The sequence below is a fragment of the Anoplopoma fimbria genome, chromosome 16 (genome assembly GCF_027596085.1).
Source record: "Anoplopoma fimbria isolate UVic2021 breed Golden Eagle Sablefish chromosome 16, Afim_UVic_2022, whole genome shotgun sequence".
In the NCBI taxonomy this organism is placed as follows: domain Eukaryota; kingdom Metazoa; phylum Chordata; class Actinopteri; order Perciformes; family Anoplopomatidae; genus Anoplopoma; species Anoplopoma fimbria.
Window position 1 is genome coordinate 21,923,570 of NC_072464.1, and position 18,666 is coordinate 21,942,235.

At 41.4% G+C, this 18,666-nt stretch overlaps 1 protein-coding gene across 1 annotated transcript in view; it reads left to right on the forward strand.

Moving 5' to 3' along the window:
• itgb5 (integrin, beta 5) overlaps positions 1-18,666 on the forward strand; it is a 47,713-nt gene that overhangs the window by 18,867 nt on the left and 10,180 nt on the right. The window contains exon 11 of the mRNA XM_054615124.1: positions 735-989. Coding sequence (XP_054471099.1) covers positions 735-989 — 255 coding nt within the window. The remainder of the gene's footprint in view (positions 1-734; positions 990-18,666) is intronic.

Genomic DNA, 18,666 nt, shown 5'->3' on the forward strand with positions numbered 1-18,666 from the left:
GTGGTGATTTTCTTTTTTTTTTTACCAACCTAGAAAGCTTGGGTGCAGAATAAGCATCTTATTTGCTTTTCACTTCACTTTTTTTCCTCTTAGCTGTTTTTTTTATGTAAATTAAACTGCAGAGATCATCATATTTTTGCAGCAGGAAATGCGACAATTTTGACATCAAAACCCCGGTGAAAAACAGCTCCTAAAGAAAAAAAAAAAAGAAGAAGGACAGCCCTGTTTATCACTCTGGACAGAAAGCTGCTTCTGTACAGCTTCCTGTAGGTTGAAACCATCAAGGAAGTTGAACACCTCAATCAGCCATGTCAGACCTGCTATTATGACTGGAAAACTCCTGCTTTTACCCCATAAATTGACTTCTTTCTTTGGCATGATTATGGAGAGGCTGTCTCCCTTGTGGTTATTGTTGTTGAGGTAATGATGGCCGTAAAAGCCAAAATCATACCCTATCCATAAAGCTAAACTTGAGCTTTATATTGAGATATTTGAAACACAGATAGGTATCAGTTATCATCAACACATTCAATTATGTCTGTGAGCATTTCAGATGTCAAATGACTAACTGGGAATGTAAGTTTTAAACACTATAATCTGGACACACATCTCAGATTTAGGAACTACGACTCTTTAGGAGGGCTTGACTTGATGATAACAGCTAGAGACTGACGTTGATTGGTTAAATCGAATAGTCCTGCAGAAGCATGAAGTAACCTTTGCCCCCTATGCAGGTACTTATAACTGCGGGACCTGTCGCTGTGAGCCGGGCTACCTGGGCGCCCGCTGTGAGTGCCAGGAGGGCGAGGCCAGCAGCATGTACGCCAGCGCCTGCCGGGAAACCGCGGGCAAGCAGGTCTGCAGCGGGCGAGGAGAGTGCAGCTGCAACCAGTGTCTGTGCTACGAGTCGGAGTTCGGCAAGATTTACGGCAGCTACTGCGAGTGTGACGACTTCTCCTGCGCCCGGCACAAAGGCATCCTCTGCTCAGGTAGGAATAGCAACAGAGGTGCTCCGATACCAGCATCAGAAACGCCTCAGAGACGGCTTCAAATGCTGGATCGGGTATTGGCGGGTATGGTATCACATCAAATATCAGCTTATTTAAACTACGCAGGAACAACACGTGTCGCCTGCTACTGATCCGAACATCCTGCGTAATCACCTACTGCACATGTGCAAACTAGAAGTACTCCCCTGTGGTTAATCCATAGTCTGTATATTTAAGAAATGGTCTGACTTGCCTCTTGGACTTAAATTGGGAAAGAGACGTCCGTAACTAAGTGTACAATTTTATTTGAGGTTAATCAACTTCCCAATAGGAACACTTGAATAGCCATTATTTAAATCATTAGGTCATAAATGTTGGGGGGGGAAGCACCAATAGCAGTAGTTATTTTCCTTCTTCTGGTTATTCGAATGAGAAAAAAGATGGACCGAGGGCTGGGAGATGAAAAGATCCAGATAATTGAATACATCCATGATTGAGTTGCATAATGCTGGGTTTAGGCTCCACTCAGTTAATACGAGTATTGGGCGAAGGTAACCTTATTATGATGTGTTCAGATGTTGTCTTGTAAAGTGTCGTTTTTTGCGAGACACTTGAATAAGCACAGTTGTTTTCACAGCAATGTAAAATAGCTATTAGAGAGGGACTTTTGACCTGTTGAACTTTCTTGTTTTTAGATCAGTACTCTGTATCGGCCAATACGCAAGTTTAAGTGTCTGAATCGGTATCTTAAAGGGAAGAAATGGTATCCGAACATCTCTAAATATCCCCCACATGTTGTCTGCATTTCCACTGAAGCTGTGTAGTCCTGAGTTGTGTGTTTTTAAATCCGGCTGCTGTGCTCGCAGTGAGGTGGTGGTTTGAAATCCAGCTGTTGAGAGACCGCACCTCCCTGAGTATTGAACTTAATGAGAATACAAGCTGACATCAAACACCGCTGTCAACCCTTCGGATCTGCAGCTTGTCGTGGGTTATAATTAATAATAATAACACACATCCATGGTGCTGAGTCACCTTCCCATACCTGCTCTGGGTGTGTCTCTGTGGTTTGGCTGGACGCCTGACTCCACTGCAGCCAAACCCAGAATGAGCTAAAACAGTCACCTGCAGAGCTGCTGGCTTCAACCCCAAAGGAAGCTCAGGGTAGCAGCTGTAATAGTAGTTGTTCAGATGGTCAGCTCGTTTGTTGTTTCGCCTCAGAGGGAATATTTAGGTGTGATGCTGGAAATACCGAGGACCTGAGAGAGGTGGAAGAACTTCTACTTTGCTCTTGTTTGCTGGAATGGAGATAAGCAAAGAGACGTAAAAAGCTTTGAGCCTTTAATTTTCTCCGTCCTGAGGCACAAATATGCTCTGTTAATCAGCGATTCATGCACCGATGCCATCTTAAAGTCCTCTACCTCTCGCCGAGCCGTCCCAGCTTTACTCTGATGCCCAGAAAAGAGGCCCCGGCATGAAAAAGCCAGGTTTGGCTCAGTGTATCTGCCCCGGCTTCACCGAACAGGCCGAGGCTGTTGTGTTCCCAGAACATCGGGTCCAAGACTCTGCGTTCTGGTTCGAGACCTCCTGGATTCAACAATGGACGGACGGACAGGGGGGGGGGGTGCGCACCCACTGGCTCATCCCCAAGCCTGTTCCTGTGAAACCACAGAGAGCGCTTTGTGACAGTCGGGGGCCGGCTTTGGCGCGATCCCCCTAACACAATGCCGACCTCTATTTATCTCCAACCCGGTAGAAACTGAAGTCTTTTTCGTCTAGTCAGCAGAGAGGCCGGGACACGCTGAACGCACACAGACGCAGAATGCCTGTTTGTTTGTGCCGGTCGTCCATAAGCAGCCATTAAATGTTAACAGTCCACTACCTTCTGCCTCTCTCAGCGCGCTCACCCAGCGTGGAGCCATAATGAGTTCCCTAATGATACCAAACGGGACGCCTCCTCCACACTTTTCCTCCCAATTTCTCAGTTAATTATCGCGGGGTGCCTCTTGCGTAACACATGCTGTAAAAACTATTCTGTGACGGTTCTAATAAGAAACCACAGGTCGTGTACTCGTAAGGTTTATTCCGAGCCCCTGAGCAAGCAACAATATCTTGTAAATAGTGTTGTGCTTCAGCTGGATTGGACACACTCGGCTGAGATGTGGTCTGGTGTCTGGGAAAATCTGGATTCTTCAGGCTGATGAACTGCCTAAAGGAGGAGCAGGTTTTATTAAAGAGGAAATCAGCTGGCACGGTATCCATGTTTTTTTTAGAATTGCTATTCGTCTCCCTGAATGTCTTGAGAGCAGTTTTCCCATGGAGCTGGCTGAGGTGTAGCCATCGGCCTGAGAATCTGAAATGCTCGTTAGAGAGTGAGCCAGTCACATCACAAGATCAGGTCTGGTAACAGTTGTGACATTTCTTATGGTTTTCTTGCCTTTTTTAATACAAACCTCTTAACTAAAATAATCAATACATTGTCATATTTCTGATCCAATCTTGTGTTTCTCTGTTTTCTGGCAGTTAAATGTTTTGCCAATAAGTCACAACTGTAATTGAAGTGGGTGGTCATGTTGCTATTTCTCATCTTCATCTCTTCAGTTCATCGTTTATGTTTTTCAGTGAAATGCTGTTTCTCTGATGTTGTCATTCTGTCAGCACTTTGAGCTCCTCTGTTATCTCTCAGCCTCCTCCTCCTCCTCCTCCTCCTCCTCCTCCTCCCTTCATCTTCCTCAGTAGTACTATATTTGTCTTTGCTTCAATTTAAATGTCATCTTTTGGGGAGAGATAAGATGGAAACTAGCAACACATAATTGGTTTTCTAATTGAAAGAATCTAGTTTGACTAAAGAGAAAAAAATCAAAACCTCATCTTTATCACGTGGTCTTTATCACGTGGTCTTTATCACGTGGTCACGTGGATGGACTTTTTTCAGTTTGATTGATCTGCTGGTATGCAAGCTCTGTAACTGTTAAGATCTATGGTGTACCATACACGTTGCCTGTTTTGTGAGGCACCAGTCACATATCCGTGTGTGTGCGCTGGTTTGTTTGGTGTTTGTGAGAGTCGTACCAGTGACCTGAAACATTGAGAAGAAGAAGAAGGCTTTAAATCAGCAATGTCGGAGCATTTTGGATTCCTATTAAATGACCAGAAAGTTGTTGTCGAAGATGGAAAGAATGCCGTTGAAAAAATGGGACCGCAAAGGGGTCAAACTTTTTGATTATGTTCCATCATCTTTGCGAAACCCAAGTTAAGGTAAAACACATATATATATAATTGATGATGACCATAAATATTTTAGATAATTAATAATCGAGAAATCGTGATATCAAAGTCCTTGTCCACTTGAGATCTGTTGGATATCCAGTCAGAGTTGAACGTGAGGACATCAGCAGCTCTCCACACCCAGCTGTGGCTCACACCTGCTGGGCAGACCGGCTGCTGGGTCTGTCTGTAATTCTGTGTGTACTGTACACACATTAACTGGGCGTGTATGCACTGTGGTGACACAAGGGAGGCCCAACCGTCCAAAAACCACCAGAACACACTGCTCCCCAGGCTGCTTTTTATTTAGAGTTTTATTCTGGTGAACTGGGAGCTCTACTCAGCAGATGCTTGTCTGATGGAAAATAAAAAACAGACAGACTTTATTGCTTATCGCTTTCTTTAATTCTCTTTCCAGTGAAATGTGACATAATAACATCTTACTGAAACTTGATTTTGTGATGCTCGGCTGTGAGCAGTTAAACTCAATTTCAGGCTAATTATCAGATGAGTCTTCATTATGATGAAGAAGCCACCGAGCCGTTTGTGTGTCTGTAGATTTATGTAAAATTCACACTGTATTGTTCCTGTTTTTATTGATCTGCTAAGTGTTTAAAATCAGTGTTTGAAAGACGTGTTGGCGTCCTGAACCACTGAGTCTTGAGAGATTAGTCAATCAAGGAGAAACGGGCCTAAATCATCTCTACAACAACGTATATTTAAGCCTTAGTATCGTTGTAATAACATGCATTTACAGAACATTAAAAGAGCTAGGTGGATGTAGAGGAGGTAGCTGCAGGAAGCCGGGAGGAGGACGTGCTGTATCTGAATGTCCCGGTAATCTTATCCTCAGTATCCACACGGCCATCTGTCTTTGTGTTTATGTCTGTATCTGGCTCTCTGAGGAGGATCTTCAAGGTGAAAGATATGCAGACGGATGTGTGCTGCATGGACACTGTCCTGGTTTGACTAACGTAGTCCTGAAGGATTTGGTTCAAACCCCTGTGATGTTGTGAGTGTTGTGTTTGTGGGTCAATGTGCTGAATTACTCACTGATATCTGTTTGTGTTTATTATGTTTCCCTTACTCATGGAAGGATGAGTCACTAGCTGAGCTTTCAGAGCCTGAATATATATTTACAGACTGATATTATCTGCTATCACTGGCTATTTACAGATGCATCAGTATCAGTATATAAGTGATGCAGGACATAAAGATTTACAGGACTAATTTAGACCTTTATTGTTTATTAAAATTTGTTTTAAATATTTATTTTTTACTTTTAAATTCTTTTAATGATTTCAAATGTTCAAAATAAACAGTTTTATTGACGCTTTTTGAAATTTTACAGATAAACCGATAAAGGAATAAATGTTCCTATTGGCTGAGAAACTTTCTTACTTCTTAAAGAATATATTTATATTTTCCATTACTCATTCAGTGTACGTGTTTATTGTTTAACTGCAGAATAAACTTCCTCAGGTCATAGGCTTTCTTTCCACTACCAAAATGAAAGAGGTCATCGGCAAAAAGTGTTTGTTGAACACTATCAGCCGATATATCTTCATCAGTTGTCTTTTTTACTCTATAAGTACTGATCTCACTGTCGGCCTTAAGAGTCCTGTGTTGTTCGGGCTCCTATCTCCTGCTTGTTTCTAACAAGGCTTCAGTGAGTCCTGACTTCCTAGTCCTGCTGCCTCCCTGACCCACATCTCCTCTGCAGACTCTCCAGCTGGTTCTAAATAATGATCTCAGCGCTCAGCAGTCTCCAGTTGCCAGAAATAGAGCGACTTTATTTCCAGACTTCCACAAACGCCTCTTTTACCTCATAAATAAAACTGCTGTCCCAAAGCTGGTGTCCTGTTAGTGTGTGTGTGTGTGTGTGTGTAATGCATGTACACCATGTGTATGCACGCACGCCGGCGTCTCCTTATAGGGTAAATGGGAACATGTGTGTTTATTCATGTCCGTGCAGAGCGTTACTGGAGCTGCAGTTCATTGAGGGAAACGGTTCTCTTCAGGACGCGCCTGTTCAAAACAAGAGACAAGACTTTTTCTTAGCTTTAGATTTAAAACAGTCCAGACTGACAGGAAGGTGCAGCGCAGGTGAAACAGAGAGGTTCAAAGTGTTTTCGCTGCAGCAAAGACGTGTTGAAACAGCTTATACACCTGAAAGTCACTTTTACCGTTGAGAAAATATGTGCAGCTTCAGCACAAAAACTCCCATCAATAAAATATATTCTCATCTGTGTGTCGTTACAACAAGCAAAGCATCCCGATAACACAAATACTGTTGTTAGGTAAAGCAAACTTTCAACCGTTCCCATTCCGGGAAAAACATCAGTTCTTCATTACAACTATGTTTTGTTGTTGTAAAGCCCGATGCCACCACTGAGCTGCAGAAATATGGGTGAGCTTTGCAATATGTTGCAAAGAGAATAAATGATGGGAGAAGATTCTACCTTCAGTTAACAAAACTGACATTCCAGATGTTCTATTATTCCTGTTTGGGAATCTTGTTCTGTCGTCATTGTTCTGCTCTCTGAGATGCCGTTGTCTTCTGAACTTTGGATAAAAGTAGAGTGATTTGTCTTCCAATGATTCATTTTTTCTTCTGTGGCAGCTCTGATTTCTTTGTAGCTTGTCTATTAAATGGCGTTCGTAATATGACATTAGTTGTGAATTGTAATTTGGGAACATGATGCATTGGACATAAATCATTTACTTGCTTTCTATCCGCGCTGCTGTTTTCAGTAAAGGGGCTCGGGTCTCTCTCCTGTGAAGTGCGTTCGGTTGGGTGTCTGCGGTTCACATTAGTGTTTTACGTGTACTTACTTAAACATGCAGCAATTAGTGAGTCTGGTCTTTGTTAACGTTTGGCTGGCAGCCACCCAGGCAGTCAAAAGATCACCGGCAACACCAGACTCATTACTGCCGAGAAACAATACACAGTATGGGGAGAAAAAAAAGTAATTCTGCTTTTACTTTACTGGAGCATTCACTGGCAGAGTTCCTTTACTTCTCATTCTCATACTTAAAGGCCCAGCTCAGTGTTTTTGGATGGACCTCTTCTCAGTGTGAGGCTAGGTGGAGTTCTCCTAAGATGGCTGTGAAGTCACTAAACTCTCTTTTGCTTAAAAGGACCATACAATTGTAATTTCTCCCGCCCTAACAGTAGCGGGAAACCAGCGGGAGAGTGAGGTAGAAACAATCGATCCCAGTTTGAGGTTGTCAGTTACTACCTGTAGCTTTTCACTTTCTCTCTCCACATTCATGAGTTGAACTGTATCTTCTATACTTCTATAGTCCAAAATACATCAGTAATCAATTCAATATTTTCTCAATATGTAAATTACATTCACATCCAGTTCACATCTGGCATTAGGATGCGTCTCAGGTTAACCTCGTCTGATCGGATCTCACTTCCCCGTCTCTATATTCAAATAAACGCTTATATCATTTGTTTGAAAACACCAAATTTATATCTGGAAGGATTTTATTTACTTTGTTTTTGCTGAGCGAACAAAGCAGTTAGTGTGACTTAATTCACTGTGCTGCTCAAAGGCTGCCGGTAACTGTTAAGGTGGAGTGTTTTCAATGCATGAGTTGACGTTGTGAATCATTGAACACACCTTAAACGTCATCATGACAACTTTGATCATTCCATTTCTCTTTATTGGCTCTCTTGCATGACCTATAGTGCTTTGATGATTGGATCTTTTAAGTGAAAAACATTCTATTACAAGACCGTGTGTCCCAAAGTGTTGTTACAAAGTGTTGTTACAAAGTGTTGTTACAAAGTGTTGTTACAAAGTTGCGCGTTTGTGACGGTTTTCCTAAAACCTAACAGTGCTTTTGTTGCCTAAAACTAACTTCCTCTTGTTGCGCAACGTAGTCCCAACGTTTTCGTTGACTATAGCAAATAATGACTATAGCATTAAGTGTAGATGACATTTTAATCCAAGATTTTTTCAGCATTCATGTCATCAATAACTGGGAACCATTTGGTGAAAAGATGTATTGTTAATTACAAATATTTTCACCTCTTGCTTTATGTGCAAGTATTTAATATACAATTCTGTGTCAATAATGGTTCCAACGTCAATGTAAAATCAGCCTCTAGGTGTATTTTCTGAGAACCGTGCAGTGACTGACTGAACAAAGCTACCTGAGCAGCAGCTGCCACTCGCTCCTCATGGCCAGAGGAAAAACAAACACCGGATGATTCCTCCCTCTCCTCTCCACTTTGAGGACTTGACTGAACTTGAGCTTTGAACACAAAGAACCTGAGGCTCTGGTGAAACACTGCAGATACTAAACCACACCCTGAAGACTAATGGAGCTCCTTAGAACCTTGCAGGTGTTTTTTCTCTACACTGGAGTTGTGGCTCAAATATTCACGTGCTGTTCACATGCACGGCTATCCCCAGTTTGACAGTGGAGCCACACAAACGACCCATAATAGGTCAGACGTAGGCATGTATATATGTACCTGCACACAAATCTGCCTATACGCAATCAAGTGCAAAGCGTTGAAGGTGCTTTGGTTTCATTTTGTGGGCTGAACAGCTGTTTTCAGGGCTTATTCTGAAGTCTTCTGGCCAGCTCAGCTTCTTGGGTGGCTCTCCAGCATTAAGAGTCTCTGCAGGTCCCCAAAGATTTAGATCCTTAAAGATCAACAGCTGACCGTAATTGTTTCACATCACAGCTGCTCGCTCGATGTCCGAAGCATGCTGGTCCATCCTCAGTGTGTTGAAGCAGGATGCTGAGGAGAAAACAAATAAAGCGGAGCTTCCAAATTCAGCTTTTAGTAAACACTGGCATGCTGAGGCCTGGAAGCAGTGCTAGACAGTCCTATGTAAGAGAAAGTATCATCACTCATCTATTGTTTTACTTAAAGCTTTTATACGCAATATTCTTATGTGCTTTGTTTATTACTGAAAAATCACCTTTATGGAACTTTTCATTGTTTTAGTTTCCAATCACATATTTATTTATGCTTTGATTAAAGGCACATTTAAGCTTCTGTGTCAGGATGTAGCAAAGGCAAAGGCTGGAGCTTACGTGAATTTCCTACTCAGAAGAAGCGAGTTTGGCTTTGGGTAAAGTTTCCCAAATCCAGTGAAGAGCAGGACCAACCAAAAACACCAGCAGTGGATGCCCGATCAGTCGAACGCTTTCGCTCTCTCTGCTCCTGGTTTTCAAACCGGATCAACAAGGCGGCTCGTTTTTTCCTTTTCTTATGAAAGTGGATCACCAAAATGTGTTTTCTGAAAACGTTTGAGGAACCATTTTCAACCTGCTCTGTTAAAGAAAAAAGTTTCCGTTCATATGATCCCAGATTAAATAGCTGAAAACCCTTGAAGTTCAAAGATACCAGAGGAGCAGAGGCCAGTTAGCAGAGGAGGTGGAACTTATGGTTTTTGATGACCATCCAACACAAAAGAACCCTAAATCGCTGTACACATTATGACATAGCTTGCATTATATCTATACTTTTTTTTGATTATAGAAACTAAGACTTCCCCTCAGCACTACATGGAGTGTCAGCATATGCAATGCTTACTCAGCATTTAACAGCTGGTTGCGTCAGAGTTTCTGGTCACAGAGTTTATCATTGTGTCTCCACAATGTCCCCCTGTCATTCTTTTTCATCGGCGTTTGTCTCCTGCTTACTGTGAGTGATGTCACTGGATGTTGAGGTGTCCTGTGACTGAGTAAACAATGTTTTCACGGCTGGTAATGACTGTTGTCCGTCAGCCATGCGATGTAACCACCCGTCAGAGCTGCTGATGCCTGTAATCGTGACCCAATCTGATCCCGCTTCACGCTCTTTTAGTTTTAGCGAGCTCTGCAGGCTGCTTATTTTGAGGGTGGCATTATTCTTCTTTTACTGCCACACACACGGAAAACTCATAAAACAAGGAGTTGTTTGTCTTCGAAGGCTTTTAGCCCCGAACGTCTCTTACAGAGCAGAAATCGACTCTCTGTCTGTTTCTGATGTCGAACAGCTCGGCTCAGCGTACAAGAGGGAGCTTGTCTTGGCCTGCACGTTTTAATAGGCCACATTTTTTAGCTGTTTTACTTTGACAGACACACACAAAGACAGGGTAGTAATGGTGTTTTAACAGCCCTCTTTAAAATTGGGTAACATGTAGAAAACAGAGTTGAGTCGAAGTGTAGCCATAAGATGTATTGAATATGAGTGGTGGAGAACAATATTCTGTTTCACCACATTCTTTTGCCTCAGACATTTACTGTGGTCTTTTTTTAACTTTTAAAGCTCACTTTGAAGGTTTAAAGAAACCGTTTGACGTTTAGAGAAATACACTCTTTGTTTCTGAGAGTTAGATGATCCCCAAGACCCTCATGTGTGTAGAGATTTAGCCAGCTTAGCTTAGCTTAGCATCAAAGCTGGAAACGGGGGCAAAGCCGTAAGAGATGCTCGTCTGCATATTTCCCAACTTTGGAGTTAGCCCGGCTTACTCGTTCCTCCTGCACCCAGTCTTAATGCTAAGCTAAACTAAGCACACTCTGGCACTAGCTTCATAGCACACAGGCATGAGAACAGTGTCAATAATTTCGTTTAACCCACGATGGGGAAAAAAGCTAATAATTGCATTTACCAAAATGACAAACCCACGTCCTTTTTCTGGTGATAACAAGGAGCCTATTTTCCCATTTGTGCATATTAATATTAGTCTGCCCCTTCCTCAGATGACATTATGAGGTTCCTGTCTATTAAAGGATATATTGACAAGAGCATTGTAAGTGTTGGTCATGAAACGGGCACAGAAAGTTCCCTGTTCTCGTAGCGATTGTTTCACTTCTCCAGCCTCGTCTCTTGTGTTGCACTGAGCTCCTGGCTGCTTCTGTAACACTGGATCAGCAGCACGTTGTTGCCGTGTGCTTCCAGGCCTCTAAATCTGACAACACTATCTAGATTATAAAAATGAATCATTGGTTTTCCTCTAATCTCACAACATATATAACTCAAATCCTCATAATCTATCAGCTACATCTGACTTTTAATGTTTTTATGTGCCTCTTAAATTAATATAACGACCTATTTAGTCCCTCAGATTGGCGTTTTGATAATTCCATTTCCAGTTGTGCTTATTTTCCCTCCCGGGTAGCAAAGCTTCAGCAGCTGTGAGTTTGGAGGCAGACAGAATGAACGGCTGTGTCTCCCTCTTGTCTTATCAGAGCAGTTTGTATCCCAGCCCTCAGGGAGGATTAGTGATCATTCATCACCAACGACTTCTAAAGATCCCTCTCTGTTTTAGGGAAATGAGAAACAGGGACTGATTTTTTAAATATGATTTTGTAATGTCTTCTGTGGAAAAAAAAAAGAAAAGAAACTTTTGCCTCGTCAGCAATTTGTTTGCAGAAGCCACTGTCACTCCAGAGGTTTTTTCAGGGTTTATTTACTTAGAGGGTTTTCTCTGCTGGTTGTTTTTGTGGTTCTTCTTACTGTCTCATTTTTCAAAAATTGTCTGGCAGGGAGAGCGTTGCTGAGGTGCAGTTGAAACGTTTGAGAGACTGAAATAATAGGCGGTCGCAAATGTGCGGGATTCTCTCTACTGAAGTTACAAATAAGTGTGTGTATTTGATATGTAAATCGTTTTATAGTTCCCCTCAAAGAGGAAATAAGTCCAAAGAAAAGCAGACCTTCATTTTGGTAGAATGTGACCTTGGACTGAGTTTGAATGCAACGCTTCTGTTTTATTTTTCCTCCGTATGTTTTTCACTCAATCACACAGAAGAGATAGACTGTCTGGCCCGTCTGAGCCTGTGACCAAACAGTAATCTTACCCCTCAGCCTACTGTGTAATTAGGTGGAGTGTTTCTTGGGGATATTGTTCTGCTGCCAGAGCTTCCATTTAAAGTCAAACAGTCATAGTCTGCGTTACTTCCCAAGGTCAGGGAGGGGCTGCAAGCTATCACACATTTGTCTGCAGGAACTTCTCTGAAATTATTGCACAAAGCGATCTGTCATGGATTTTTAAAAGCCAGACAAAAGGAGAAACACACACACACACACACACACACACACACACACACACACACACACACACACACACACACACACACACACTGGATGTGGTAATATTAACTGGAATGCTGGAACGTGGAGGCTGAACCTTTTGTCTGTCACAGACAGAATTACACTACAAAGGATTTCAATGGTGAATTTTTATTATCAGTGCAGACACACAAAGTATGAAAGTGTCCATTACAGAGCTGAAAAATGAATCACTTTGTCAACATACCCAAAATATATCTGACTATTTTGATGAGCAATTCATTGTTTATGCCGAATAATGACCGGTTCCACCTCTCAAATGTTTCGAATACCGTTTCCTCGTCAATGTGAGTTTCCCCCTACCCAAATCTGAACCGACCCTTATTCCTAACCATAACCTCCTAAGACGTTGCTATCAGTTTAACAGGAGGGAAACACTATGCGATGGGGGACAGACTGCAAAACATTGTGGAGAATATCTGGACCAGCCGAAGCCCAAAACGGGTTCAAACGAGGATTCTGTAACTTATCGGTCCAATGTTGATGACCTTTTTTGTAAAATAATAAGGGAACGTATAGTTAAAAGTTCTCTGAATTTAGTATGATTTTACAGGGCAAACATTTCCAGAAGAATTGAATGTTCAGATAAAGGCTGTGAAAATAATTATTAAACTAGTCCAAAATGATGTGGAATTGCGTAGTTTCAGTCAAAAACCTTCATATTTTCTTAGTGGTAGACCGCCAAATCCCCAAAATATCTAATATTATCTTTCGTTCACTGTAGCCCCTTCATTCATATTTTTGTAGCAACATCATTTCAAAGATCATACACAGGCATGTCAATAATGTGCTGTAGGATTTCCCACAGGAAACCGACAGGCAGTAAATGAAGCCTTTTCGTCTTCTTCATCTTCCCTGAGACAGACTGTTTTTTTTTTTTTTTTTCTCTCAAAATATACAAATTCTGGCGAACCAGGGGTGCACCACAACTATTTCACATATTCAGAGGAGCTTTCCATCAAGCTCAGCTGGGAGCAGAAAATAGGGCCAGTGCTTCAGACTGCAACGTGAGAGGATGGAGGCCATGTTTCCTTTTTCCATAAAACACACAAACACTCGGCAGCCTCCGGGACACAGGCAGCTCTTTGACCGCCACTGCAGGAAGTGACCGTTTTCTCTCTTTGCATCAACACTGAGCCCCTCCGTTCCAGCCCCTTCCGCATACCGCCACATCATATGAGACGCCGCATTCCTAACGAGGGTTACTGAGTTCAGTGTGACGACCTCTGTGGCTTTGTAGAAGAAAAAAATGGCTCCGTAATAAATCTGAAAGAAGCCTGATGCATTTTGTGTAGATGTTTGGTTTCATTTAAGATAAGATAAGATAAAATAATCCTTTATTAGTCCCGCAGCGGGGGAAATTTACAGGATTACAGCAGCAGAGAGGATAGTGCAAACAAGAGACATAGTAAATAAATATAAAACAAGATCAAAATAAGTATTATAAATAAGCAAATGAGCAATAAAAAACAGTAAAGAACAGTAGAGAATCCACAGAAACTGAAATATTATATATACAGACAGAAACTATGATAACTGTTGTATTGCACAGTGTATTAGTGTATTTGTGCTAGCCTCTGTCACAATTAGACATTTTGAAAAATCACAATAGTAGTAACTGAGTTGAATATCTCCACCTCACAAGGATGGATATGAGGCCCAGCTGCTGTCAAACATCTGCTACCGGGTTTGTAGACATTTGTCAGATTACACATCTGCGTCCAGTCCATCCCCCCCCCACAGTACATGCAGTAGATAACGCTTCCCTGTGCACTCCATCACTGCAGACGGGGAATATTTGGATATGCACAAAGGTCTGTTGCTCCCGGATGTCAGATGTAATTTGCTCTCGGAACATTTTGTTTATTTTAAGTGCTTTCATAAAAAGGGCAGCTTTAGTTTTTTATATCCCGAGCTCTGACTGTCTGGCACATTTGCATGATACAACTATGCTTCTTAAAATAACCCAAGAGCTCATTTCCTTTTTATATAATCTCCAAACATTTACATAAGCCTGTTTGAATGTGATGTTGAAATCCAGCATGTCTCCAGGCAGAACATGTGGGAATGCATTTACATGCAGGCTGTCTCTGTACTGTTAATAGAGCTGGCTTGGTTTTTAGTGAAAAAGATATTCTTGATCCCATAATTGTGCCCTTTTTAAAAGCAGCCAATTATTCATCCTCCATTATATTTTTATGGGGCTGGAGATGTAGAGGAGGTAAAGTAATCTCAGACCTTTATAGTGTTTGAGTCTTACACAGTTCTTCAAAAGCTGTTCCCTACTGTATTTACTGGCTTTTAATTGCTGTGAAAATCTATAATCTCACATGTTGTTGTGTAACTCAGATTATGTAGCTCCTATTTACGTAGCAATCTCTCTTCATGCTCCTTTTAGTAAGTGTTGTGCAGCTTTCGATCACTTCACATGATCTTCATCAGCAGATGGAGTTTGATGATAAATAAATATTTCCTTTGAGGACTTTAAGCAAATCTTCATCCACATATTTTTCGAGAATTGTTCTGATATCGACATCAGAAATGCCTTTAATGCATTAAAAAAATGCTGTAGCAGTTCTGCTTGGCTACCGTTAAGTATCAGGCGTAGGAAAATTCAAAAGTAATCATGTTGTGTTCAAATGTAATCTTTAAAATGTAGCTTCAGATATAAGAAAAATGTTTTATTGGAACATCTCTACATATTTCACATATTATCATATTATATTTTCCCACTTTATCTTCTCTACTGAGTTTAGTAAATAAAAACTCTAAAGCTTTATTGAAGCTTTGTTAATTGACATGGTTTTAAGTCACTGGTGTAGTGAGAAGAACTAGAAGACAAGACTATTTTCTTCTACTCATTCTTCTTTCTTTTCATCCCGCTCAGCAGTCGTGAAGCTGAATGTGAATTAACTCAGTGATCTGTAATCTGCTCAGCGGAGGAAGTGAGCAGCGTGAGGTCGACCCCGACGCAGCAGGCTGAGCACTTTGACAGCCTGGTTTCCTGCTCGGAGTTGCTCATTCTCTGCTACACGTGTCCCTCTGTGGAAGTATAGCGACCAAAAAAAGGATTTGAGAGAGCACAAAACAAATTCTGAGAGCGATTGCATGCTCAAATCATCGGTGTACGCTCACGACTCAGTCCTCCCCTGCATACAAATCGAAATCCCAATTTATGAAACCATGCATGGGCTCTCTCAAAGGATTACTCGCAGACTGAGTAGCACTCAAATTGTTATGTTTTTCCTCTATATACTTCTGTTTGGAACTGTCAGTTGTGTTGCATCTGAACTACAGGAATGGATGGTTTAGAAATCATCCTGCGGTCTAAAAGTCGTCTTTAACGGCCTTTTATTTCTGTCATTTCACCTCCGCTTGGCTGGCCGTCCAGGCTGACTGAACGTCTGGAGAAACGTCATGGAAAAGTTCGTAAAAAAGAGGAAGGTCACAGCTCTGAAGGATCTGGACACATTCCATCTCTCCTCCTTCCTCCTCCTCCTCCTCCTCTGCTACAGCTGCGTTTATCACAAGCACTGTTTAATCTCACTGTCGACTCAAACTACGACCCAGCAGCTCAATAACGAAAAGTGATACCAGGAGAAAAGAGCCCGTGCACTTGTTCCAAACATCTGTTTTGTGGCGATGGTTATCGAATGTGTGCTCGAGAAGTGCCGGTGTTCTCTTCGGTCAGCTCATCTGAGGCGTGGTGAGCCAAGAGCCATCAGCATCTGGACAAAGAGGCAGTACCTGAGTATGATTTGACAAGTGTGGTGACAGCAATAACTCATGCAGCGCTCTCAGACTGCTTTTATATAACATAACTATGTCAGGATCTTTATTTGGGGCATTATTCTGGAAGATTAGATGTCTCCTTGCAGGTTCTGTCAGTGGAAGTCTTTTTAGTCGTTAGTTCTGATGCATTAAATGTTTGTTCCCACACAAACACATTCAAACAACTAATTGACGTGATTCTAATATAAACTTGTGTTGCTATAAGCTTGCATTAAAGGTGCAGTGTGCAGCATTTAGGGACATGTATTGGCATAAATGGAATATTATCATCTATGTTTTTATTTAGTGAAAAATCCACTGAACTTAAAGAATCCTTCTGTTTTTGTTGCCTTAGAGTGCGTGCGCCATTTATATTTACATATGAAGCGGGTCCTCTTCACCGAGATGGACACTGTGTTTCTACAGTAGCCCAGAACGGACAAACCAAACACCGGCTCTAGATAGGACCTTTCGTATTTTTGCATCGGCCACAGTAGTTCCAGTTGGCTGCAATATGCAACCTCACTGCTCGATGCCATCAATTACTAAACACCGGACCTTTAATTGATTTATCTCGTTGGTGGGAAGTTTTTATTTTTGACTTTATAGCAAACAGTTGCCTATTCACACATCCAGCAGACATAAGTATTCACTTTTTGTATCTTTTTTCTTTCTACCTGGCAAATGTAGGTCCAATGTTCACTTTCCTTGTTGCTCTGTTTTTGTTCCCCACCAACCAGCCAATATCTGGCTCTTTAGCTTTGTTTATCAGCTAGTCGCTAACTATGTTTGCCTGCCGTTTTGTGTTGGGCGGGTAGTGTTCAGTGGGTTTATCACAGCGCTGATGAGAACAATGAAACTGAACCAAAACAGTAGAGTTTCCTGCCAAGGGATTGCTGAAGTATTTACATTCTAGCTAACTCCAGTATGTTTATGCCTCGCATTTTTATACTGATGGTCATTGGCTTCTATGAAATAAACCAAAATAATCAGATAAAAGTTGTGGGCCTAGAACCAAAACACTCTGCAGAGATATATTAATGCAGCTTCAGAGTTGCAGAAAACGTGCAAAATCTCTCACCCAAACATAGAGTAGAGAGTGTTTGAAGACCTCACGCCTGGTAGAAGCTCGTCAGGACAATAAGTGAACAATAAGCAGATGTCAAAGCAACTTTCACTTCTTATATCCTCGCCAAACTCTCACCAACGGAAGAAAAAAAAAAATCAGCCTTCTTGTCCTCTGAATGCTCCAGCGGTTGTGTCATTTAAGGACACATTCCCAGTGTTGGTACTATGACTCAGCCACATGCCACTCATCATGCCAGCCTCCACTGACCGAGGTTTTGGGAGTGGTGCTCCAGACTCAGGATTAATTTGATCAGTCTGTTTTTCCACCTTCCACCAAACTGCAATGAAAAAATGCATTTAATCAAGAGCTTGTTAGTACAAAGAATGTACTGCATGTCTGTGAGTCCAGACAGTGCGTTGCAGAACCCTGACCAGTAGGTTGATGATTAAACTGCATGTTTCCCGTTTGTTTGGAGAAGTCTCCGTGACCTCCTTTTGAGGATCTGGGTTTAATCAGCTGTTTAGTTTTTCTTCCTCGTCGTGTCTGGCGTTGAGTGGCAGCAGATTCTGCATGTTGGACGGAAGGAGAAGAAGCCACTCCTAGACAAACAGTGATTTCACTAGTCTTCACTCCTCCGTTGGAGCATAAGTCTTTCTTCAATGTGTTTCCATTTACAGGGTTTAGAAGATGAAATGTAATGTGGCAGCAATTGGAAAAGTAACAGTCTTCATTTATTGGGTTTTTTTTCTCAAAAGATTTATAACATAACAAGCACTCATTGCAGGAAGTGATGTAAGAACAAATGTCTTCTTATTTTTGTACGTCTCCACAGGATGTTCTTATTTTGCTGGCAGCCATTCATTTGTGGGATTTCACCAGTGTTTTCTAATTTATGCTCTGAAGAGAAACTTTCACCACTCTGACCAAGATAATACACTTTTTTTTTTTCACAGTCCAAAGCAAAGAAACCCAAGTTTTAAGCAATATAAAAAAAGCACATGACTATCATATAATCACATTTAGACTATTATATGTTTCTTAGTTATATAATGATTAGATAAATAAAGAAATTCTGGTCCAAATAGGACTATTAAAAACCCTTTGATATTGCATTCGTTCGGCTTCTGAATGGATTACATTCTGCTATTCGATGCTTTTATATTTTCCTGTAAAGTCAGTAATGAAACTCTGCAAAATCACATGTTTGTGATCACTTTTTATGATGGAGTGGGATTCATTATCAAGAACACCTGATTAAGAGCAGATTTGGAGGGTTTAGAGAGTTTGGTGCATCTGGAGTTGATTTATTTTCTCTCTTTACAGACAATTAGGAGAAATATGGGAGACAATTAAGAGAATGTTGCTGCATAAGGCCCAATGTAAGGGTCCCTTTAAACATACCTTATTTATTATATAATAATGAATATTAATTGTTGCACTTTAAAAGGTACTCAAAGGCACTTTACATCTTAAAAACAGAAAAAGTA